This window comes from Phodopus roborovskii, unplaced genomic scaffold, assembly GCF_943737965.1.
Source record: "Phodopus roborovskii unplaced genomic scaffold, PHOROB, whole genome shotgun sequence".
NCBI lineage: Eukaryota > Metazoa > Chordata > Mammalia > Rodentia > Cricetidae > Phodopus > Phodopus roborovskii.
Genome location: NW_026126619.1, coordinates 6,518,505 through 6,543,634, shown reverse-complemented (window position 1 = coordinate 6,543,634; position 25,130 = coordinate 6,518,505). Strand labels below are relative to the sequence as shown.

Genomic DNA, 25,130 nt, shown 5'->3' with positions numbered 1-25,130 from the left:
CCCATTCCCAAGGCATCTGATGACCTTTTCAGGTATCTACAGGCATTTCATGCGCATGCTGCACCAACAACATACATACAAAGCACCCATTTAAGAAAATAAAACTAACATCCTCAAAAAAAAAAAAAAAAAGTCTTATAACTGAGTAAAGCACAAAACTTCTTCTGGTTCCCGCTCCTCCCTTCTTTTCCACAACACAGAAAGCCAATTTTGCTCTGTACAACCATTTCTGAGACTTTTATTTCAACATCACCAAGTGATACGCCATAATATTAGTGCATGAATTATGGAGATACTCTGCTGATTTTATGAAAGCATGAGATTTAGTTCCTGTCTGCTTTCCATCCCATTTGTTCTACTTCGAATATACTTCATTATAATTTTCATCTAAATCCATATATTTAAATTATTTCCATGTAAATATCCTTTACTGCCAAACCACATACAATATACCACGATTACAGTCCTTTTTAAAAGCAAAGTTTGTTGTCCTTTTTTAGCCTACCACAAATAATCATGGGATGCTTTTTTAATTTAGAGTTTAAAAAAATGTCCAAGTTTTGCTATGGTTTCCAACAGCTCTGTAAAGTGCATCTTGGTAAAATCTTCTTTATCTGAGCTGTCAGAATTTATGTTACTTGTAGTATTCCCCTGCTGTCAGCAATTCTAAAGTCAGCTGCCTGTGTTCCATCCAAGTGATGGCTCTCAAGGTTCGGTCTCCCAGGTAGATGAGATGCAGCTTTGTCATGCACCTGAAGATTTTTCTTTTGTCTTTCCCATATTTGGTCACCTGCTTGTTGAATTTTCTTATTTTAATCCATATATTCCTAAGACAGTGTGCATGAGAAGTATTGTTTTCATAGCACTTTATATGAGAATTGTATCTATCTATTTGTCTTTTCTGGAAGCTTGAATAGTACTTTAGATTGGAAACCACCTTACTCCAGAATTTTATAGGACCTTCTAAAACTGCTAGTCTTAGGAGGGCTGTTAAGACTGGTGATGCCATTCATTGCTTTCTTTTGACAGTAACTTTAATTTTTTTTTTCTTTTTCGTGGCCCTTTAGCTGTGAGGATATTTTTTCTCTCTTTTTGTGGCCCTTTAGCTCTGAGGATATCACTTTTGAGCTATCCTGATATTTTGATAATTTTATTCTCCAATCTCTTCTATTGGAAATGTACATTTCACTGACATTTAATCTAGTAACAATATTCTCTAGTATGATACACATGATATTTCATATAGCTCAATATTTGCATTTTAATCTATTTTCCAATTTACTCTTGTCACAGTCTTGACTTCAGACTATCTTGTGCCATGTTCCTACAAATGTATGTTTATGTGTTTATGTGTGTATTCCCATATTTGTGTCTTTCTTCTGGTGGACCTACTGTCTCCTTCCTGGTAGAGTATAAAATATTAATTGTAATTTCCATGACTTTTCCTCTGCTCCTCACTTGAACTGTTTTACTTGCAGTACTGTATTTAAATTACCTCATCAAATGTTTGGTAGCCCTAAATTCTTTTTTGGGGGGAAGATGTCTATATTTATTGTCTTTTATTGAAAATAGCTTTTTCTTTCCATGCAGTATATTCTGACTGGTTTCCCTTTCCCTACTCCTCTCTGCCTCCCCCCCCCCCCCCCGTCCAGATCCACACCCATTCTGTCTCTTGTTAAAAGACACACAGGCAGCTAAGGAATATGATGAGATGAGATGAGGCTGCGTACAGCCACCTCATTTCATGTGTCTTTCCGCCTTTCCTCTTGGCTCAGTGCATCTTCATCTGTAAGCGCTCACTTCTGACTTTTCCATGTGCTCTCTCCAGAGAATGTACTCAAACAGAAACCTTTGTGATCCCCTGAGTTCGCAGTTCTGCCCCATTTCACTGTTCCTTTGCAGCTTTTACCCTTTTATCCCATGGAAGAGTCTTCTCCTTCTCCCTGACAACGTCTTCCCTTTTGGGAGGCATGCCTCACTTCCCAGTGATTTTTTTTTTTTTTTTTTTTTTTTTTTTTTTTTTAGGTAGGCTTCATTTTTTGATGTGAATGCCAGCTTTCTCTGTAAAATAATTCATCCTAGAAATGTAATATTTGTCTTACAAAGAAACATCTTTAAGTTAATTGAGATCTATTATATGATTTTATTTTATTTATTTATTTACTTATTTATTTATTTTGGTTTTTCAATTCAGGGTTTCCCTGTCTCCCTGGGTAGCTTTGGTGCCTGTCTGGAACTCACTGTTGTAGCCCAGGCTGGCCTCAAACTCACAGAGATCTGCCTGCCTATGCCACCTGAGTGCTGGGATTAAAGGTGTGCACCACCACCGCCCAACCTATTATATGATTTTTAGTAGGAAGATAATTTGCTCTTATTTTTATTTTAAAGTTATAATTGTCTGTACTGATATAAGGGACAGTTTAATGCTTGTGAAACCTGAATTCAGAGACTGCCTCTGTGATATTAGAGGAACTTGGCTGGGAGGGGCTGAGAAATTGGAGCAGGGGCCATTAGGGCACTGAAGATACCATGGCATCAATAGGTATGAAACACAGATTTTTCAAGACTGGCTCAGGGATGAGATTCAATTAATGCAGGAAACATTTGAAAGGAAGCCATTAGGCTATATGTTGGCTCACAAATGTTCTTGCCTTCATAGGCCATCCATTAATTTTTAGAGGTTATTGATTAATATACATACATTGTAAAAAAAACCAAACTTTATGATTGGGAAATGAACTAGCTATGTTTTACTATTTAGTGGTAAGCTTATTATACATATATTGTGAAGGTAACCATTATACCGAAAGCTTTCAAATGGATGGATGCATAGTTTTTCTCAAATGATGTTCATTATTGAGATTCTTAGAAATGGTGTGGTTTACTCATTTTTTGTTCCTGCCATGAGATATTTGAGTCTATACTGTACTTCTAAAAGGTTTTATTTAGCTCACAGTATGAAGGCTCAACAACACAGAACAAACTATGGTGTAGCTTCCTATGGATGTATTGCTCCATGATAGATAGCAATGTCCTTTTGGGCACATATGAAAGGAGGAAATTGAATAGCTAATCAAGAAAGCAAGTGACTAGGCAAGGGCCATGTTTGTGTTTTATGGCAACTCTCATTAGTAATTATGGTGACATCTTGCTTGTACAAATGAAGCTTGTCTGAAGAGCCGAGGATGGAGCTTACTAGTAGCTAACCATAGAGGTCTGGAGGTTTGTAAAGACAGACCAGAAGTTCCAGTAAGAAACAGGAACTCTTTCTCTTTTCCATTGGGAAGCAAATGAGGTAAAAATGGTTTTGGCTTGCTCCTTCTCTCTGATCTCTCATCATTTTCCTCTATATCTGACTCTGGGTTTTTATTATTAAGAACTCCATTTACAAGTAATAAGAGATTCAGGAGAATGATCCCTTAGATGGCATGTCTCCAGTGACCTAAATACTTGCCACTAGGCTCCATCTCTTAAATAACCCCATGTCTGTATTGCCACAAATAGGACTCAGGCTCACCTTGAGCTCTTCAGGGAAAAAAAAACATATCAAAACCTTAATGATCTGCAACCAGAACAGAAATCTATTGGTTCCTTTGACCCCTTAGTTCTGTAGCCAATTTAAGGCACAGCCTGTGATCAACTTTCTCAAACTAAACAAAAACACTTTGTCTTGTGTCTTGAAACCAAAGTGATTTTCCAACTTCCTTTATCAGGTCAAACCATTCTTGATTTCTTTTTCATTAAATAAAAGTCTAGAAAACTGCAAAGATGAGCAAAGTGTGTAGTTAGATTGTTAGATTACCATGGGAAATGAGTGAAAAAATAATAAGAGCCAGGGGCAGTAGATATCTACTGCAAAATGTGTTTGCCAGACATGACAGACCCCATTGCACACTCAGTACAACTGTGACTTTATTCACAAGACCTATACAAGTTCAAGCCAACTGAAATTCTAGCAGGGGTTGGGAAAGGGGTCATGAAGATCCACCCCTTTATTTACAATAAATGGACACTGAAGTAGGGAGAGCCAGCTTTATTTGGGATGCTGGCACTAAGAAGCTACCTATGCTCCAGTAGATGGTCTGATAGCCTTTCCCATAAGCCACTATGGGAACTCAATTGATCTAAAAGAACCCCTGAATTGGGAGGGGAAAGTGATGGAAGATAGAGAGATAGAGGATGAATTAGTGGGAAGGGAATGGTAGGTAGATTTGATCAAAACATATACATGATTTATTAAATAAATAAATAGAATATATAATTTCTCTCAAGACTAAAGTTTTGCACCATATGCAACAATACACTGATTCATATTAGAAGTAGCTTAGTTACTCACGGTTTAAAATTCAGTCTTTGAGAAAAAGGCTCACTCTTTCCTCCTCCTTTTCTCTCTGGGGCTATGGGCTGGTCAGTGCACATGACTACTGTTTATCGTGACATAGAGGGTGAAGCCAACAGTAATGCCATTGACTCATAAATGCTCTAATGAAGTGATGCCTGTCAGGCTTGTGTTAGCACACTCTGACTGCATTGTCAAGGCCTCCCTCCTTCCCCATGTCTCATCCGTCCATTTGCCTTCCTTGTTTTGATTTCAGTAATCTCTGGGCTTTCTTTGATGGTGTTGAGGGGTGGAAGGGGCAGGAATGCCTTGTTGTTTGCTTTTCCTTTCCAGGGCCAAAAACTGTCAAACTCAGCCCAAAGGGGCACCTATTAGGTTCTTTCTCGGGTCCTTTGTTTGCTTCTAATGTTTAGTTCCCAGGAATGTTCCATCATTGGTCACTCTCCCTTCACTGCTGTTTATGATCTAAGTGTACCCATACATTTGTTGTTTTCTGAGATTTGGAAGCCGAGTTATTGCAACCAAAATTCCAGGATTTACCAAATGATCAAGTTAGAACAGCTATTTAAAAGACAAAAAAGAAGGTATTTTAGTATAATTATTGTATGACACACACATGAACTCTCAGAGACTACGGCAAGCAGGCACAAGGCATGCACAGGTCTAAGCTAGATGAGGTCCAAGTGTTGAGAGGAGAAGTGAACACAAGCCCCATCCATCCCTAACCCAGAAGCTACCTCCAGTGATAACCACTCTCAAAGGAAAAGTCCGTTTTCTCCAACAGAGTCTCACTGGGTATATAAACCACACATAAGGGCAAGTCCCTGTGGCTAGCAGTAGATGCCAATACAAAATGAACTAAATGGTATTTTGGGAGTTTTTGTTTTGTTTTTTTTTTTTTTTATAATAATTTGTCTGGGATCTTTTTTCTTTTGAACCTTGGGGTCCTTTTTCTTTCTAACCTTCTAGACCTTATAGTCTTTTTCTTATATTTTATGATTTCCAATTTTGTTTTTAATGGGTTTTCTGTAACTGGGAATGTGTGTGTCAACACCTGTATTTGTTTTCTTGTCCTTTTCTTTGGCACTTTTTCTTGTTTGTTTTGTCATATTCTGGTTCATTTGTTTTTTTTTTAATTTTTAATTTTATTTTATTATTACTTTTGATGCCTGTTTGTTTTCTAATGAAAGAAAGAAAAGAATGTAGAAATGGGTGGGTGGAAAAGTGGGAAAATCTGGGAGCAGTTGGGAGAGGGCCAACCATAATCAAGATGTATTGAATAAAATAAAATCTATTTTCAATAACAATGAAATAAAATAAATGATAAATATTATAAGGGCATATTCCTAAGTTAAGATGTCATTACAGCTTACATCTGGTTTCCTTATTTCATTGTATTGTAATTAAATGGATAGCTTAGGTTTAAGTAGTTGACAGTAATAATGGTTCCCTAAAATGATTATAATTCTCATTATAATTAATATCTATTAAAACAGCAAACTAGTTACAATATATTTAAATTTTAATACATGTGCTAAGTGAAAGGCTGTGTCTGAGTTTATTCACTCTTCAGAGTAGTTTTGTTCAGAGGTAGCAGTAATACTGCCTTCTTTAATAAGGAGTTCTGGTACTGAGTAAATCGTCAGTGGATCTTTGAAGCATATCTCTAATTCACGTTATCAACAAAAACTCAGTCAGATATCAGGGTAATATCCTGAAAGACCAGAGAAGCAGAGGAGTACTCTTGGATCATTAGACCAAAAGGGGGATCAAGATAGTGTCACCTTATCACCTTATCACCAACTCACCTTATCACTTCCCAAGGTGTAAGCTACCACTGGCCAGCTTCTATGGCAAGCTTTATTTGTCAGAGCAAGAAAGTATCACACAACACTTTTACATGGATGGGAAGTGGCAGAACCTAATGCTGTAGAATGCCATCCAAATATTACATATTATATAATAGGCCAAAAATTATTATTGATGCATGTTACCTTTGACTTTTTCTAAATACTGTTAATGAGTATGTATACATATATATATATATACATATATATATATATATATGTATATATATATATATATGCATAAACACATATATTCTTGTAATATAATTTCTGATTAGTTTTTGGTCAATGTAATCTTTTTAATTTTCCTCTATTTTCCAAAGGGTAATTCATAGATATGTATATAGCATTTGTTAGTCAAAATACTTGAAGAGAACTGGCTCTGGCCGGGCATTGGTGGTGCATGCCTTCAGTCCCAGCCCTCCAGAACCAGAGGCAAGTGGATCTCTGTGAGTTCAGAGACAGCCTGGTCTACAGAGCTAGTTCCAGTACAGCCTCCAAAGCAATACAGAGAACCCCTGTCTCAAAAAAAAAAAAAAAAAAAAAAAAAAAAAAAAAAAAAGAAATGAAAACTGGCTCTGGAAGTTATGGCCTGAAGCTTGATGATGAAAATACTTAGGGAGCTCCTACAGAAGTTGCCAAATATTGAACTTTTATCCCTTTTATATTAGTCCCAATTATACCAATTTCTTCAGTCAAGACCTGCAATTAATTCATAGTATAATCCTGGGAAATATAACACACTTTGTAACTCAATGAACTGGAGCTAAGGAGTTACATACAATGACTGTGTTGTGTTGTAATTAACCAAAGGAAACTGCAGCCCAAACCCAGCATCAGAACATAATTTATCATCCCTCCGCATCAGCTCGAATAACAGAACTTAATGGAAGTTGACAGGGTTGTTTGCGTTCTCTCTCATCAGAGCATAACAGAAAGTTTACTGGTGAGTGTTCTGATCTCTTACCGCACCTTCTATTCATATCCACTGCCTCATTGAAGACACACCTCATTTTCCCCAGTGGTTTTTGTTTTTTTCAGCTCACATAGTCTTAATTTAAGCATTTTAAGAAGCAATCCGGGAATGGGGGTGCATGCCTGTAACTCTAGGGCTTGAGAATCTGAGACACATGGATTGCTACATTTACAAGGCCATTCAGGGTAACAAAATGAATTTGCCTGAGATATATAATGAGATCTTGAATAAATAAATGAGTAAATAAATAATCTTGGTAAAATATGTTTTATTGTTTATAATATATAGTTATATTTTGTGTTGTAATTGTTATATGTTCTTTGGGTTATATTATAGCGTTTCTTTGGGATGTACAGTTTGCCCTTGGGATTTCCTTGTAGGCTATCATTTCTTAACTTACAGAAAATGTACATGTTCATGGAGAAGGAATGATTTACTAAAACACCATTTGTGTGTATGATTTTTAAGCGGAAGTGAGCTTTCAGTTCATTTATTTAGTTACTGATTTTGCTGACTGCAACGTGAGTCGGGACTGTGGTCTAAGCAAATTTTCAGGCAAAGTTTTCAGGTTTTCAATCCCCTGGAGAAAGTCCTGGGGCAAGCAAACCAAGGCTGCAGGGTAAGTGTGAGGCTTTCTTACCAGTGGTTAAGGCCAGATAACTTCCTTCATCTGTTTGCCTAAATTCCTGAAAGGTCTGTATGCATGCACCTGGAGTGTAAAAATGTTTTGTATGCTTCATTCAATTTGTTATTCAAATTAACATTTTTTCATGTTAACTAGTGTCCTCCTAAAATAAAATTCATGCAGCATAGAAAGAAAGTGATGCAGATGGCTTTTAGTAGAGGTGCTGAGGTGGACATGACCACTGTAATCGAATAGTCGCGGAGTTCAGGAGACAGAGAAACCAGAAGCCCCAGTTAGTTAGTCGAAAACTATCTGACAGTCATATAGAGCCAGAATTAAGCATTGCAATTTCTTCAGCCTTTGCCCTGTTTTTTTCCAGTTGCTTCATCTCTGTGAAGCAATAACCTGAACAAGTACTTACTATGAAGACAGCCCAGCAAAGTACAGCTAGATGTCACAGTGCTGGCAATGATGTCACAGAAGTCTCGTGCTTTAGAGAGGCGTTAGCTTATTAATCTTCACAAAGTTTTGCCGAGAAAGATTTATTCTTTGCCCTGTTTTGTAAGTTAGAAAGAGGACATGGCTTTCCTAAGTTCACAGTGGTAGTACATTCTCCAGGGGCTCGTAACAGATTTGTCTGACTGCAGACCCCAGTCTCCTCTTTGGGGTCCTTTAAAGTCAGATGATGGCTTGCTGACCCCAGCCTGTGGGGAGACTACTACAATCCAACTCTACCTCAGATCGTTCTTCTGTCTAGAACGGTGAACCTAGAACTATGTTGCTTGAATGAAGTACAGAAAAAGGAGCATACTTAATGTTTTAAATTTGTAAATCTTTCCAAACAGCAAAGGAAATGTTTCTAGTCACAGAAACACAAGCAACCCTTACGTTTCACCAGATAAGTGAACATTGAAGGATCACCGAGTAAGAACATTTAGAAATTGTTCAGGTTGTGATTTAGAGGGAACCGTAAGTCATTCTTGTCATTCTTTCCTCTTTATTTTTCTCTCATACAACACATCCCCTTCTCACCTCCTCTCAATCACTCCACCCTGCCCCTGAAGCTCCCCCAGATTCAACCCTCTTCATTTCTCTTCAGAAAAGAAAAGACCTTCCAGGGACATCACAAGATGCAGTAAGACTCAGCATAAACCCTCATATCAAGGCTGGACGAGGCAAGCCAATAGGAAAAAAAAAAAAAAAAAAGAGTCCCAGGAGAAGGCAAGAGAGTCAGACCTGAGTCACTTTATATAATACATACAAATTATAGATACAAGAAATTAAGTGGCACTTTGCCAACATGACCTTTCTTATTTTCTTATGTATTTATATGCCATCACTCACTCACATAATGAAGTATATAAGTATCACCAGATATCCTGATATTTTCTAAAAATTTATCTCCTGTGTTTTAAAACTTCTGAAATGTTTCTACTTATTAGTACACTGAAAATTTAGCAATATCACTTACATGTTTAGCCATATAGAAGTATAAGTGAATTAGTATTCAGAGATATCCATATATATATATGTGTGTATATATTTATACACACATATATATATACTTGTAAATATAGTAAAATAATAAGAAATATTAATTATCATTTAAAGGGGGTACTGAGCTTTTATACAATATATTATCAAGTATATTGACATAAGTATACATGAAGTGGCTTCTGTTAAATTTTTGTTACATAAAATGCAAAATTTATAGAATGCAGCTTTAATTTTGAACATCATGCAATATGTGTTGTGTGTATATGTATGTCTATATGTAGGTGTCTGTGTATGAGTGTGTCTGCCTCTGTGTCTGGGTATCTGCCTGTCTGTCTGAATCCTTCTCTCCCTCACCCCTTATGTGTTTGTGTGTGTGTAAAATGTGCTATAATATGATAAATTGTAGTTTAGGCATATTCATTGTAGAAAATTTTGTAGCAAGGAGCTCCGAAGTATGAAGGGTTGAAGCTTGCAGGAAACCTTCCCAGTTTTGTTCTGTCTCATACACTTCTGATTTGCTAATTATAATGCATGTATTTGTTTTCTCAGAAATAGCTAGACCTTAGTTTATAACTCTGTAATGCTAGCTACTCCATAAATTGAAGCAGGAAGATAGCAATGTCAGTGCCTTCATAATCTACTGTGTAAACTCAAGGCCAATCCAGTCAAGTTAGGGAGACCTTATCTCTAAATAGAAAATGGGTTAAAGGTTTAGCACAGTGGTAAAGTATGTGTCTTGCCTATGAAAGGTACCAGGTATGAGTTCTGATACTATATAAGACAATCCATTTAATTTACTTAAATTTTTATTTCATGATATATGTGCTTACCATATACATACCTAGTTCCTGAAGAGGCCAGAAGAGGGCATCACATCCCTCAGAAATTGAGTTAATTAAAGACAGTTATGAACTGTCATGTGGGTGCTGAGAACCTAACCTAGGTCCTCTGCAAGAGCAGTAAGTGCTTTTAACTCTGGGGTTGCCTCCTAAGCACCTAAGGTTTTTAAATAGTAGTGTTATACTTTGTTGCCATTTAGTGCTCATAACTCTGAGATAAAAATCCCTCTTTTAACCCAGGTTCTATTCATTTTAGGCATCCTCTATTCAGCCAGTTTCTCCTTAGACTTGGCATTTCTTAAGCTTCTTCATTGCCTGGGTCACGCCGTCTGTGGGGAAGGTCCTATCGTAGATTTCTCATATACAGGTTCCATCATCTCAGCTCTGATCCCATTGTTCCTTATAAGGCTTTGTATGCTTAAAAATTATCTTTCAATAGTGCATAACGGTGTGTGTGTGTGTGTGTGTGTGTGTGTGTGTGTGTGTGTGTGAATATGCATTGATGTGTAGTGCTTTAGGAGTCCAGAAGAGGTCATCTGAGCCCCTGAATCTTAGAGCAAGCAGCCTCAAGTGGGAACTGTCTGCTAAGACAGCACATGCCCTTGGCCTCTGAGCCATGATTCCAGCCACCTTTGTCAGTCTCTTATTTGTTTTCCCTTCTCTAGTCTCCTTTCAGTTTGTTAATGTAATGTCCTGTCTTAATCTACCTTATACCAAAGTTACCTATGAACCTTTCCTGCAATCGAAGCATCTTCAAGCCTAATGGAGTAACAGATTAAAAACAAACAAACAAATAAACAAATGTAACTGTGTGTGTGTGTGTGTGTGTGTGTGTGTGTGAGAGAGTAGGTGTGCCATTCTTGAAATTTCAGCTTTTCTTTATTTCACATTGCCAGCCCTGTTGCTTGCAATACACTTCTCTATTCTGTATCATAATTTCTGCATTATAACTCCATTTGCTGCCTCTGTGTTCTAATACAAACACATTTCAAGAGGCTGAAATGAAAGATGACAGTCCAAACAAAATATCTTAGACAGGAAGGCATTCGCAATTACTTCATAAAAGGATGCCAAAATATTGTCACATATAGTATCTCAGATGGCAAATTCAATAACGTCTCTTTGGAAAAACAGATTTTTACAAAGTTCCTCTCTAAACCAGTCCAGGTGGCTTCCCTTTTCATAGACAGGATTCTTTTCAAACTAAAGGGAGGAGGGGGAAGAGCAAAGAGGAAACCCAAACTGGTTCTCAGTAGCAATCGCCTCCGGAGGGAGTGATCTGGGAAGGGAGTTCTGCTTGGTCACAAGTGACTAGTCCATGATTTTGAAAGGAGTGATTCATCCTCCTTTGAAACGAGAGATAAGTAGGGGAAAGAGCCGTTTAAAAATGACTTTACAACTGTTTCCTTTGGAGCTGTGACTTCTTTAGCTGGAATGTGATCCCGAACAGTTTCTTTCCCTTTGAGTCTCGCGTTTGCCTTGAGCGGTTTTCTTGTCTCCCTTCTCCCACACACCCCACCTCACTTCTTCCCTCCCTGTCTTCAACAGATTTACACGGACTGGGCCAACCACTACCTGGCAAAATCTGGCCACAAGCGGCTGATTAAGGATTTGCAGCAGGACATTGCGGACGGGGTCCTTCTGGCTGAGATCATCCAGACCATCGGTGAGACCTGCCCTCTGACAACCGGGAGAGGCTCTGCTCGCTGCTCTTTGGCTACACACAGTTTAGGTCTGATGCATACAGAATCGTGCCATGTGTCCTGGAGATGAGTGTTCCTATCTCCTATTTAATTAAACATGTTTGTGTAAGACTGAAAAAGGCGTTCTGGCCAAGCTTTGAAATAGCTCAAACTGTGTCTTTATATGTATAGCATCGTCAGAAATGAAAAGCCTGATTAAGCCATATGCCTCCCATGTGTGCCTTTCATTAACCGGAGGGACTTGTACACTGAGATTCCTTGAAACTGAATCCTGATCCAGCCGGGACAGTTGTGAAAGGGTTCATGTCAGCAATCATTCGGCACATGCTGGAAAACCAGCAGCAACTTCCTCCTCACTCACTTTTTTTTTTCTTTCTTTCTTTTTTTCTTTGCTTGACTTGTGCCCATAGAATTGCTGGCTGATGACAAGTGTGCTCCCCTGTCCATGGCACTTGGGAGACTGAATAGGGGAAGCGGTGGCATTTCTGCTTGGTGTTTTTAATTTCTTTATTTTAAAGGTTGCCTTTGTGTGTGTGTGTGTGTGTGTGTGTGTGTGTGTGTTTCACTTCATTGCTTAAGCATGTTGTTCTTTTTTTCTCTCTTTTATTTTATTTCTTGGTTTTAGCAAATGAGAAAGTGGAAGATATCAATGGATGTCCTAGAAGTCAGTCTCAGATGGTAAGAATCAGTTTTCTTCTCAATCTCAGCACCGTTTCCAAAGATAACTGCATATGCACAACTGCTTAGAAATTTTTCCGCATGCCTTCCTGCTCGTGTAAGGAACCACTGGGGGCCATTCTGTGTGTTCAGGGTCAGTGTGGCAGCATCATGCAGTGAGAGATTTGGACTCCCGTGTAACATGTTCCTGGGTGTTTATTCTGACATTCAACTTTTCTTTCTCCGCCTTTTGTTGGTTCTGATGCCTTACAGTTTGCATTTCTTTACACTGTACTTTCAGTAAACTTTATTTCCAGTTTAAAGTCTTATATTTTCCATGAGCAACTGTTGGGGAGAAATAGAACTAGCCATGTGCCTATTTAAAATACAGCTATTTTACATGTTCATCAGGAAGTTCGGTGTTAGCACATGTGTTCTTGTCATTGTTGGAAATAACTCTGAAGGCTTGCTGTAGCCTTTATTCAGAATAATGGGATTCTGAGATAAGATTCACAGTAGCTTCCAGAAAGTCCTCAGTCTGGAAGCCCCTTACTCCAGCCATTCCCCAACCACCAAACCTTAACATTTATAAATAAAACCATAGACTGCTGAGATAAAACAAACAAACAAACCCTAATCACAAAGCCACAACTTAATTTTCTGGGATGAACTTAATACAGCCTGCCTCTAGTAAAGACATTCCAGGCAGCTACCAACCTGAATAACAGCCCAAGTCTCCCAGTAGGATTGCTTCAGACAACCTTCCTCTTAGCACAGCATAGGCATTTTGAGTGTTTCAAGAATCTCTGTCATAGATTTTGGTCAAATGAAAAACTCATGGAATTCTTAAACCTGCTGACCTGCTTCACTTCATGACAAAAGACTGAAATCCGATGCAATAAAACTTTTTTTTTTTTGGAGTGATTAATTAGACTGCTTAAAACATGGACACTCCAAAAATAAAAAGCAAGGGAAAAAAAACTATTAAAATGTCATGATCTACAGCTGTTGTGATAAAATAAAATCACCATAAAACATAAAAGATAAGGTCTCCATAAAAGATTGCTGCTTTGTGGGCATTTCCCCGTCTTATTGCTCTCAACATAAATGGTCTTCTGTGGAAATTAATTATGTTTGCTTTGTAAAGTTCTACTGCTGGCTCTGCTAAGATAGAGTAAATGCTATGCCAGAAGCTGTGTGATGGTGGAAAAGCATGTTAAGCTCTCTGAACTTTCTCCGTTGCAAAATAAGCCTTAGTTGGATGTTTTTGTTATTTACATGTGTTATATTAAAAAGAGTGTCTACATGCTAATTAATATAATATGCAAATATAAAGTAGTTTTATGGTAAATTTTGTAACTAACATATGAATGGATTAACACCTGCTAAAATATTATGAGGGCTTTCACTTGACAGGTTTTTTAGTCCCTAAGATGCATATATGTGTCTTCTTAACCCTAAGACTTGATTTGGTTTTCGTTATTTTGACCAGGATGGGTGGTAGATGCTACAAAGATTTTAGGTCTAGAGCAGTGGTTCTAAACCTTCCTAACACCGTGACTCTTTAATACAATTCCTCACAGTGTGGTGACCCCCAACCATGAAATTATTTTCATTGCTACTTCATGACAATGATTTTGCTGCTGTTATACATATTAATGTAAATATCTGCGTTTTCCAATGGTCTTAGGTGACCCCTGTGAGAAGGTCGGGACCTGAAGGTTGAGAACCAGTGGGCTAGATCTTTCTGTCTTCTCCACTGTCCTTATTTTATGCTGCTTTGTAATGGTCTGATACCCAGACAAGCTGGTTCTTGATGACAGGGGGAAAAAAAAATCTCTAAAGCTCAAAAAGAGAGAGCAATCCTCTGATGTTTATCTGCACCTAACATTTTTATAACTCTGCAGAAGGGTCTCGGCATATACTCTGATACTGTTTTTATGGCTTCTGTTGTTGTTAGCTCTGCCTTGCACCTTCTGGTATGTACTCATGCTATCTTAGTACCCTTGCTTCTGATGACAGAAAGAAACCCAAAGACTGGAAAAGGATGGTGCTCTGAAAATGGATGGCTTCCTTCCTCTAAAAAGTGTTAGTTGGAGTCATAGTTCCTGTTGAATGAAGAGAGCTTGGCTCATTCCTTCCTGATTGGTTGAACTTCAAATCTGAAGTTGGCCTAGGCTCCCAATATTAATTCACAAGAAAAGCTGTGAAACAAATGTAAATTCTGACTGGACTATTTTTTGTCACTGCTCTTCAGAGGTTTTTATTGGCACTGTGTAATTAATGAGTACAAAACTCAGACTAGAGCCGAGACCAGAAAGGAAAAGATAGATAATTATGGCACCATAGCTAGCAGTGTGCTCCAATCAGGATATTGCTGACTGTAATTGCACAACCCAGGGCTCTACCTCAGTCTTAGAGTACCATCCTTACTCACAGAAGGACGGACTTCCACCACATCTTACATATCCTGTCTTCTGTGACCCTGGCTGGAAGTTTGTGTTTAGTGATGACAACAACAACAACAACAACAAATTGGAACAAAAACGTTTTAGTACTAGACTGTCTGGACTTACATTTCATACTCTATGGCCATTGTAGAATCATTTTAAAATCAATACTAGAATTCTCACAGACATGAAACTGCAGTGTATTGATCCATTTCCATAACAACCAGGTAATCCACATTTAGCCATTATTTGCCAGGAGCCTTAAAGTATCAGGTAGAGGGGTGTTTGATTGGGGTCCATATGAAGATCAGAGTTGCAGTACCTAATAGCAACAGAATTCCATGGGGGGAAATAATAAAAAGGACCCAGGAGGCAAGGATCTTGATGAGTTCTAGAATGAACTCTGGAGTTTGAGCATAGCTACGAATGTCTGAAGGGGAAGGCAGAACCTATTCACATAAGGTCCAAGTAAAGAAAGCCTTTACTTTGCTGTTTTGAACTGGTGGAGGATAACTTGGGTGACTTGTTGCTTGGCTATTTCAGTATCTGATACAAGTGTTTAAAGTCACCTGCAGGTGCCACCTGAAGGTAACAGAATGTGTGTTAGACTGCAGTTGGATGTGGAAGATGCCAAAGAAAGGGAATTTTGAAATGCTTCGATTAGGTTTTATTTTTGTTTTGCCAAATGAGTAAGGTGAGGGCTTCCGTGGAAGAAACTATGCCAGCAGGTGGAGGGAAAATTAAACATCTGTATTCTGACATGTAGCTTTTGATGCCCATTGGGACATAAATCAAGGAATAACTAGGTTGTTATCTTGAGCTTCTGTCGGAAGAAGCTAGTGGCCAGACTATGTCTCATACACCGGTAATGGATAGCCAGGAGAAATTCTTGCAGGGGGGCTGTGTAAATTCATCAGGGAAAAAGAGTTATGATGGCGGGGACATTAATATTTATGACGTATTTAAAAAATAGAAATTATGTAGCATGATAAATAAAAGACCCAGAGACAGATTTGGGGATTGAAGCTTCAGGATGAAGATCAGAGATCTTACCTCTACCAAGCTGAAATGGCAGTCCTGTCTCCATGATCCCCAGAGGCAAAAAGCTCTGATTTCCTGTCTCCTCCTGCTTTTTATTTCTTTCTCTGCCCAGCCATATCACTCCTGTCTCCACCTCCCTAGTGCTGGGATTAAAGGTGATGAGGTCACCTTTGTGTGAGCTATAGTCAGTGTGGCCTTGAACTAACAAAGTTCATCTATCTCTGACTCCTAAAACCTGGGATTAAAGGTGTGTATCACCGTTGCCTGACCTCTATAGCTTGTGACAGGCTTTGCCTTCTGAAATCATAAATAATATGTGACCACAAATGTAGCAGTACAGAAAAAAGAGGATCCATGGCAACAGGATATAAGTGATGTTATGAATTCCTGAAAGAAGCAGTTCAGGAAGAAATTTTGCACTCTTTATAGAAGGTTGGCTGTTAGGGAAGGATGTTAAAAATTTCTTTTACTCTGTATCACATTATATAAGTCATAGAGGATAAAAGTGTATGAAATGTGGGTATTTGACATGCATTAAACTAAAATTTAAGAAATTCAAATAATTTTAGTAATGAACAGAATTTCAGAAAATACTAGTGTATTTTTTGTTATTCTCTGTTGCCTTTCTTATAATAAAAAAGTCAACATAAATATTGTATATTATACTTTATGAGCTATAAAATACCTTATAAAATGAAGCAAATTTATGTATGTATACTTGGGTATAAAAGAATATAACATTAGTACTTCATATAGCATGGTTCCAAGGGCTCTTATTTAAGAAAATTGTGAACTTAATCCATTTGAAATATCTAGTTATACCACTCTGGGTTTCAAAGAAATAGCTATTTTATCAGTGAATTTCAGATTATAATCATCTTAAATCATAGAGATAGTTTTGTGTCATCTGAACAAACACTACATTTAACATCATTTAAAGATGAAGTTACTAATATGGGTGACATCTGTTGAGTAATTTCTAGGTAGGTATTACTCAAGATCTAAAATATATGCTGCATGACATAACTTTACTGAGCTTACATGAAGAAAGAAATTAGTAAACTATAAATACCAGGAATGTCTTGAATGCTTAATAGATTAAAAATAGCAAAAGAAAAAAAATGCCCAACATTCATTTGAAAGGCAGAGGCACAAGTGTGAGATTCCCAAACAAGAATGTTAGACATGTAGGAAAATTGTTTTGAAAACAAGTTTTTCTCCATCTTAAGATAGCCTGTTATATCTCAGGATCCTCAGAAGTGTCCAGATGGTTTAGGAATTTGATGGTTTGAAATCCTTACAGGCAAGAATTAGTTGCTCTGACATAGCAGAGGATTAGAAATATGTGCCTCAAAGTTGCCTATGTTCTTTATGCTCCAGCCCTCTACTGTAGAACTCTGCAGTCCTCAACTGTTGTTTAACTACAACCTTTAGTTGAATTTTAAAATCATATCCTGTATGTCATGTGTACAATTTGTTGATGGTAAAGGATGTTTTGGAATGTCTGCTCCTCTTAATTTCTTTTAAAATCACTCCTATAAGATGGAGAAGTACAACTTAGTGCCTCCTCCTATATGAGTCTGTGACCCATAGACTATTTGCTTCTACAGTTCTGCTACTCATGATAGAAAAAAAAATGTCCTTTTTTCCCCCACCAATTTGGTGCCCTTCCGAGCCACTACTTGTGATTGCTGTTCTTCAGAGGGTTCTTTAGGTAAAGCAAGCAGAGAGACTTTTTACAAAGTAGGGAAGAGATAAAATACTAGAATTTCTCAAATTTGAGTAAAATTTTACAACAGGCACACTATAGGATTCCAGCCCTACAACTCACAGAAAAACCAAAATCCTCCTTAAGTCTATCCACATGGTCTACCTGCCATTTTGAAAGTTGCTGATGTTGGAATGGCAAAATAAAGAGATTAATGAAAACAGTGCTTTAATACAAATATTTCTCTGATGTATTTAGAAACATTAAAGGAAAATTATATTTCATAATTCCCTTATTGATTCATTTCCATATCTATAAATTTGAAAGAATTATAAACTGCTCTTTTAGAGAATGTATGTTTAAATTTTGTGACTTTCATCCTGATGTTTTTAAGAACTAAGCGTCTCTATAGAATTTCTTGGCTTATTAGGGAACTGTCAAGATGTGTTACATGGGATGAAAACGGTCAAATTAATTCTCCTTCTGGCTGTGTCCCAGAAAAAGGGATTGGAGCTTGGCTCTGTCCTGCAGTGGGAAAAGTGGACAGCCAAATATCACAGTCCATCAGAATCCTGGTTTGGTAGGATTTATATTTTTAAATTCAGGAAAAATATGATTTTCTCACCAATATTTTTTCTTAGAATATATTTCATTTTCTTCCTTTATAGAGGTTTTAATTTGCTTGTTTCAGGGAGTAAGAAAGATATTTCCTAAATTTCTTTAGATGTAGTAAGAAGAAACAGTAATGAAACAAGAAAAGTCTTCCCTTCCTGGCCACAGTATAGCCATTTAAAAAGTTGACCTTTGAGCAAATATATGCTCAAAACTTAGTAGATAAGTCCAAGACACTTGCTTCACAAAATTATAATAAAATGACTCTAACAGGAATTCAATTTGTCATGTGGATAGTAATAAATAAAACTCTTAATTATCTTGTTACATTTTGAAAAGATTATATTGTCCACCTTATTTTTTGTTAATGGCATTACATGTGTCAAAAAATATTAGAAAATAATTGTATGGAATCCAGATTTTAGAGGTGGTTCTAAGAATTTGACAGTGTCTTCATGAATTATTGATTGGATTTTGAACACACACACACACACACACACACACACACACACACACACACACACATATAAACCTGGAACTAGATGTTTTACTTGCACTAATAATTTTGTCATAAAAACAGCACTGCATAAACACTAGGCCTTATTGAGTATACATGTGGCCCATATTGAGGAAGTGTAAGAACTGTGGTTTGCAGCTAAACACTGAGCCGAACTCCTGGAATCCAGTTACAGAGAGGGAGGAGTGATGAGCAAAGGGGTCAAGACCAGGCTGGAGAACCCACAGAGACAGCTGGCCTGAACAAGGGGAAGCTCATGGTCTCCAGTCTGATAGCTAGGAAACCAGCATGGGACCAACCCAGACCCCTTGAATGTGGTGTTACTTGGGAGGACTGGGCAGTCTATGGGGTCTCTGGTAATGGATCAATATTTATCCTTAGTATAGGAATGGACTTTGGAAACAAATTCCGAATAGAGGGATGTTCTCTCAGCCTGGACACATGAGGGAGAGCCTGGGACCTGCTCTATATGATATGACAGACTTTGAAGACTCCCCATGGGGGGCCTCACCCTCCCTGGGAAGCAGAAAGGGGATGGGCTGGGGTGGGTGGGTGGGGGCAGGGAAGGAGGGGAGCGTGAGGGAACTGGGGTTGACATGTAAAACAAGTTTGTTTTTAATTTAATTTTAAAAAGTTATCAAAAACAAAAACAAAAAACAAAACTGTGGTTTGGACACATGCCTCAGTCCAAGCCTGATAACTGTGAGACTTGTTTATAAATAATTTGACATAATGCTCTCTGTAATTGAGACCACTGGATTTTTGGCTGCTTCTCTTCACCCTCCTTTTATCTCAAATACATAATTTTCAATATAAGTTTTAGTCATGGAGCAAATTTCAAAGTTACCAAGTTGTCCCTAGACTTTCTGCCCATACATCCACACGTTCCCAAATTATCAATATCCCCCTGGTGTGGTAAATCCATTGTAACAGGTGACTGTTTCAGAATATCCTTACTATTCTCAGTACATGACTTACATTAGTGATGGTGTGGGGCAATGTATATTGACTTACATTCACCACTAAAATAGTTTCAACCCTCTAAAAAGCCTTTATGGTAATATTTACATATTTCTAATCCCAGAAAACAATGTTTCACTATTCCCCCAAAGGCAGTAGCCATTTAGACTGGCTTCTTGCACTTAGCTGTATGCATCGAATATCCCTTCATATCATATTATCTGATATGGTGACTCATTCTATTTTAGGGCTGAATATTATCCAGCAGTGTGTGTTTATACTACACAATATTCATCTGTTAACTCATTTGAAGGCCAGCCAATTGGCTTCCAAGTCTTGGGAAGTTTGCTTGAAGTTACTAACAATGTCTTTGTGCAGATGTTTGTATGGACATACATTCCCATACAAATTGCTTAGTTAATACTACATTCACTATTGCTAGATCTTACAGTTTAAGGTTTTTGTTTTGTTCTGGTTTTTGTTTTATTTTGTTTTATACAGTTCTGTGGGACAGTGACCCTATATACAAGGGCCTCATCAGTGTTTGTATTCCTATTTAGAGTGATAGTTTCAGTCCTACATGTCTCATGAGCTTGATTTGTTTCACATTTTGATATTCTAGGAAAGTGTGTACTGTTAACTGAGTTTTAATATGACCTTCTGGTGGCATAGGGTAATGGCCATCTTTTTATAAGCTATTTGATGTCAGAGTGTCTTCCCTGATGCTACATTTCTTCAGTCCTTTGGTTCTCTCTTTTATATGTATTTTATTTTTAATAAAGTTTATTATTAAAAAATCTTGCAAATAAATAAAAACTTCACACACAATAATTAAATAGACCCAAACTCTATACAACATTTGAAGCTGGAAGCTTCACATTAAATTATTTAATATTGAATATATTTTATGTTTTGTTTCCCCATCAAAACAAAAAAATTACAAATCTATTACAGAATTGGAACTAGGAAAACAATTAGCTTTATTTTCTCTCTCTATTTTATATATATTATATATCTGAAATGTCTATATACATAATACATGTCCAGTGCATGCATTGTATTAAAATGTATGTATCTTGTGTGTCTTTTAGATAACAGGCAACTTTTGGAAATATTTCTGCCTGTTTATTGTTGTTTTATTAGTTTTACATTGTCTTTTTCAGACATGAAGGTTGAAGTCTAGCTTCTCATTTCTTTCACAGACCCTACATTTCATGTTGCATAAAAAATAGTCACCGCCATATCCAACATGGTCTAGATTTTTCTCCTGTGTTCTCACAATTTTATTTTTGGTAGTGTATATTTAAACTTGTTGTTCATTTTAAATTAATATCTGGAAAGAATTCAAAGTCTGTATCTAGGTTTGATATTTTACATGTGATATCCATATCCAGTTATTTCATCAACCCCCATTTTGACAATACTGTCTTTCCTTCATTGTATGTTCTTTGCTTCTTTGTCAAATTTAGTTGTTTGTACTTTGGTGCATTTATTTTTTTTATAGGCTTCATGTTCTTTCCATCGTGGCCTCTTTATTCTTTTTCCATTGTCACACATTGTCCTTGATACTGTAGCTCTGCAGTGAGCTCTGGCATCAGGTATTGCTAGGATGCTATTTTATTCTTTTCATTTGGTGGTTTTCTATCAACTACTCTGTGTCTTCTACTTCTACATATATAGGAGTCATTTCTTCATTGTTTACAAAATTCCTTCCTGGGGTTTGATTGGGATTGCTCTCATTCTCTAGCATTGATACCTCAGTTTTTTCCTCTCCTACTTCCCAACTTGGGACATAAATAAGCATCCTTTCCTAGGACCACATGTGTTTCTCCCATCTTCCATTTGTGGCAGGGATATAGACGCCCATGTATTTGATATTTGAGGAAGGGTGTGGTCATAAGACAGAAATAATATTTGTAGATTATTTTTATGGTCCAGTTACTAATTAGTCTTGTGACTTCATGAAGAACACCAAGTTCTTTTTTAGTTTTGTTTTTTTGAGACAAACTGAAAAGGAAGAACCTATTTAAAATGCTAAACTCTCAGGTCAGTGAGTACAAGCGCAGCTTTAGAATGCTGTGATATTTGATTCTGCCCATTATAGTTCATAACGATCATGATTTGATGCCATTTGTGTCTGAAAACAAATGTTAACTTTTGACAATTATTATTCTCTACCAAGTCAGTTAAAGTGATTTTGAACAAAAAGAAGTTTGTTTGGTAGAATCCTTGTGAATTTTCAATACCCATGTCTACATTTATCAACATATAGACACATACACTACAAAAATGCACATACTTGTATCATAGGTGATATATATGTATATATATATATATATATGTGTGTGTGTATATATATAAACATATACGTCTATATATACATATATATATATATATATGAACAGAAATGAATGCCTCTCTATTTCTAGTATCGGTAGATGTTTATGTTTGTATATACACACACACACATATACATATATATACACCCACATGCCTAGTACCTACCATACAGTTCTAAACTCATTTTTTATCCTCACATAACATTTGAGGAAGGAAATCAATACGTCTTTATGACCACTTCATACATCAGGAATCTGAGACTTTGATGGTAAACATAACTTGGTTTCTAATAACATGTTCATTGCAATGCCCAAAGGAAAACTAGATTTATTGGACTGTAAAGCATTTATGCACTTCACTATAGTGCCTACCAAGAGTGCCTACCATCTCTTGTATCTAACTGTGGAGCAATTAAAAACTAAATACCGAAAAGCAAAAGAAGGAAAGGAATACAGACAAGAGACAGATGGAGGTAGCTTGCAATTTTCCCTACCTTGCCCTGCAAATTTGGAAGCAGGAAGCAATGGGAGCCTCACAGCTCAGTGGCAGGCACGTGATTAAACTTTTGTTCTCTTTCTGAATAACTGTTTTTTTCAAAAGTCACAGCTTTAGAAGGGGAGGCTTGGAAAGGAGCTGCTCACATTGTCTCAGATGCACTCCTTTGAAGAAGGTGTGATTTCTATTGATTTCCTCTTCAGGTGACTGAATTACCTCCTGGAACTGTTGTTGTACCAAATTATCACCAACTCAGTGAGTTAAAAGCATTGAAATTTGGTCCCAGACCTGGAGGCTGTAATCTAAGTAGTCATCAACAGGCCAGAATCAAGATGCCATTTGATCTGTGTATCTATAAAAGAGCAGAGCAGAATTCCATTCTGTGTCGTTTCTGGCTTTGGGTCCCCTGCTGGAATTCCATGGATTGTGGCCACACCTTGTTTTGGACTCTGTATGTACACAAAAGAATTAGGTACTTAGGCAACAATTTGCAGGTATTTCAGCCTTGTAAACTTACAAAATACATGGGGCAAGGGGACTTTGCATACTATTCTGTCTTTATGTACTACATTCACTAAACATCTATTACACAATACTTTTGTGCTTGGCAATGTCTTAACCATGTGCCAGTGGTATAGACAGTTTTAGCCAGGGGTAGAAATAGCTCACTTACAATATCTACATTAAGGTAGACAGGACAGTGTGAGACAAAGGTCAGCTTCACTATAGGTTGCTGGGTATGCATTTCATTTCTGGCTGTATAATTTATTGATCATTCATACAGAATGCAAGCAGTCTCACTAAGCTTTGTGTATATGGGCAAAAAAAGTTAATCTTACCCACCGTTGTGGAGAAGACAAAATGGGGGGGGGGAAATCTATCTACAGTAAATAGCTAGGTGCTTAAAATTGCTTTTCAACTTACTCCCTTTGCTAGCTCTGACAAGTCCAGGGTGGAGAAAATTGGGAAGTAGCATTCAGTCTGTTCCTCTTGCTTCCATACTTACTTAGCATACAAATTTAGGATGTTCGGATATTTCTCCTTTCTCATGAAACACGTTGTGAACCTAGAGTATTATACCTAGGTTGTAAATGATGAAACATGTTATAATTATTGTTCAAAGACTCGGTCATAGGTAAAATTGATTTGTGAAGATTTTCTTACCATTTATCAGTAAAATTATGTAAAATAGATACTTCACTCCTCCAAAACCACATCATTCGATGAAGCTTTAAGATCGGCATTGACCCTCACCAGGGCTTGGAGGGTCACATTTATTTTTGTGTCCTCTTCTCCTGACTCCAAATTGCAGTGGACTCCATGATTCCCAACCTCCTGACCCCATTTTCCCCAGTCTCCTCTCCTCAGTGGAGTCTTCAAGTAGATTCAAAATCTGTCCACCTTCTTGGGCTTTTCACACTCTCGAGTACATAGGGGCTGTGGAGAAAGACACAGTAGCAGTTCTGTTTTCTGGATCCCGGGCTATTGCGAACTTGAGTCCTGTGGTCCCACATGTTTCCTAACTGTGACCTGCTGACATCTAGCTTCGTGCATGGGTTCACCTCATACCACAGGCTCCTCAATTAGCTGATCCTCGCTGGCCTGCTTGGGGGCCAAGCAGGCTTCTTTTTAAGCAGCAGAATGTGGAGGTGAAAACTGTAGGCTGTTTCTATCGTGTCAGTTCAGTCCGTGGTCCAGCACTTCTCTCATTGTAATGATATAAAAACGGCCCCTTTCGGAGAGGGCCCCTTTGTAACAATTTTAGATAGGTTTCAGAATTCATTGTCTCTTCGTCCTTTGGGCATCTGACTGAAAATCGACTTCTGGCTTCATTTTAAGAGTCCATGTCTCTCTTAATGGTCACCATTTTATATTGGAATGACTTGTCATTTATAAAAATAGGGCCTTTTTTTTCAAGTCCTGAATCAAGATGGGGTTGAATGGAGGAAGAAGCTCAATAGAGATGGTGTAATGATAATAATAATAATAATACATACATACATACATATTATATGTATATGAAATTGTCAAAACAACCAACAATAAAAGTTTAAAAATATATTTTCAGTACTTGGAATTGTCTCTATGAATAGGAGTCATGCTTGAGAGCTCTGATCCACAATCTGGCTTCTCAATGATCGTAGGGTTGCCTCTTTGGGGAGCTGTGATAATAGTAATAATAAAGGCACATTACGGTAAAGTCAGGAGAACAGACTCTCTGACCTGATTGGAGTTGGTGGTAACCTATGCCAAAGAGGTAGGTAGGACACTCAGCTCTTCAGTGGGATAGTGTGCATTTCCTCCCAGAATCCCTGCTTGCATACATAGTGCTCCATGGGACCAAAACCAGGCCTCTTCAAAGTCTGCCTGCTTCTCTGATGTATACAGAAAAGCCACCGTTTCATCTTATTATTTCTATGTCTGTCATTAATAATGCTTTCCCACCATTTTGGGCTTCCTCACTCTTTCTCTGAAGACCCCTTCCAACATATGGCTGCTTCTCTGCCATGTACAATCTCAGAGT

General features: G+C 37.5%; 1 protein-coding gene across 1 annotated transcript in view; it reads left to right on the top strand.

Moving 5' to 3' along the window:
* Nav3 (neuron navigator 3) overlaps positions 1 to 25,130 on the top strand; it is a 281,130-nt gene that overhangs the window by 68,914 nt on the left and 187,086 nt on the right. Inside the window, exons 2-3 of the mRNA XM_051206388.1 lie at positions 11,672 to 11,789; positions 12,452 to 12,504. Coding sequence (XP_051062345.1) covers positions 11,672 to 11,789; positions 12,452 to 12,504 — 171 coding nt within the window. The remainder of the gene's footprint in view (positions 1 to 11,671; positions 11,790 to 12,451; positions 12,505 to 25,130) is intronic.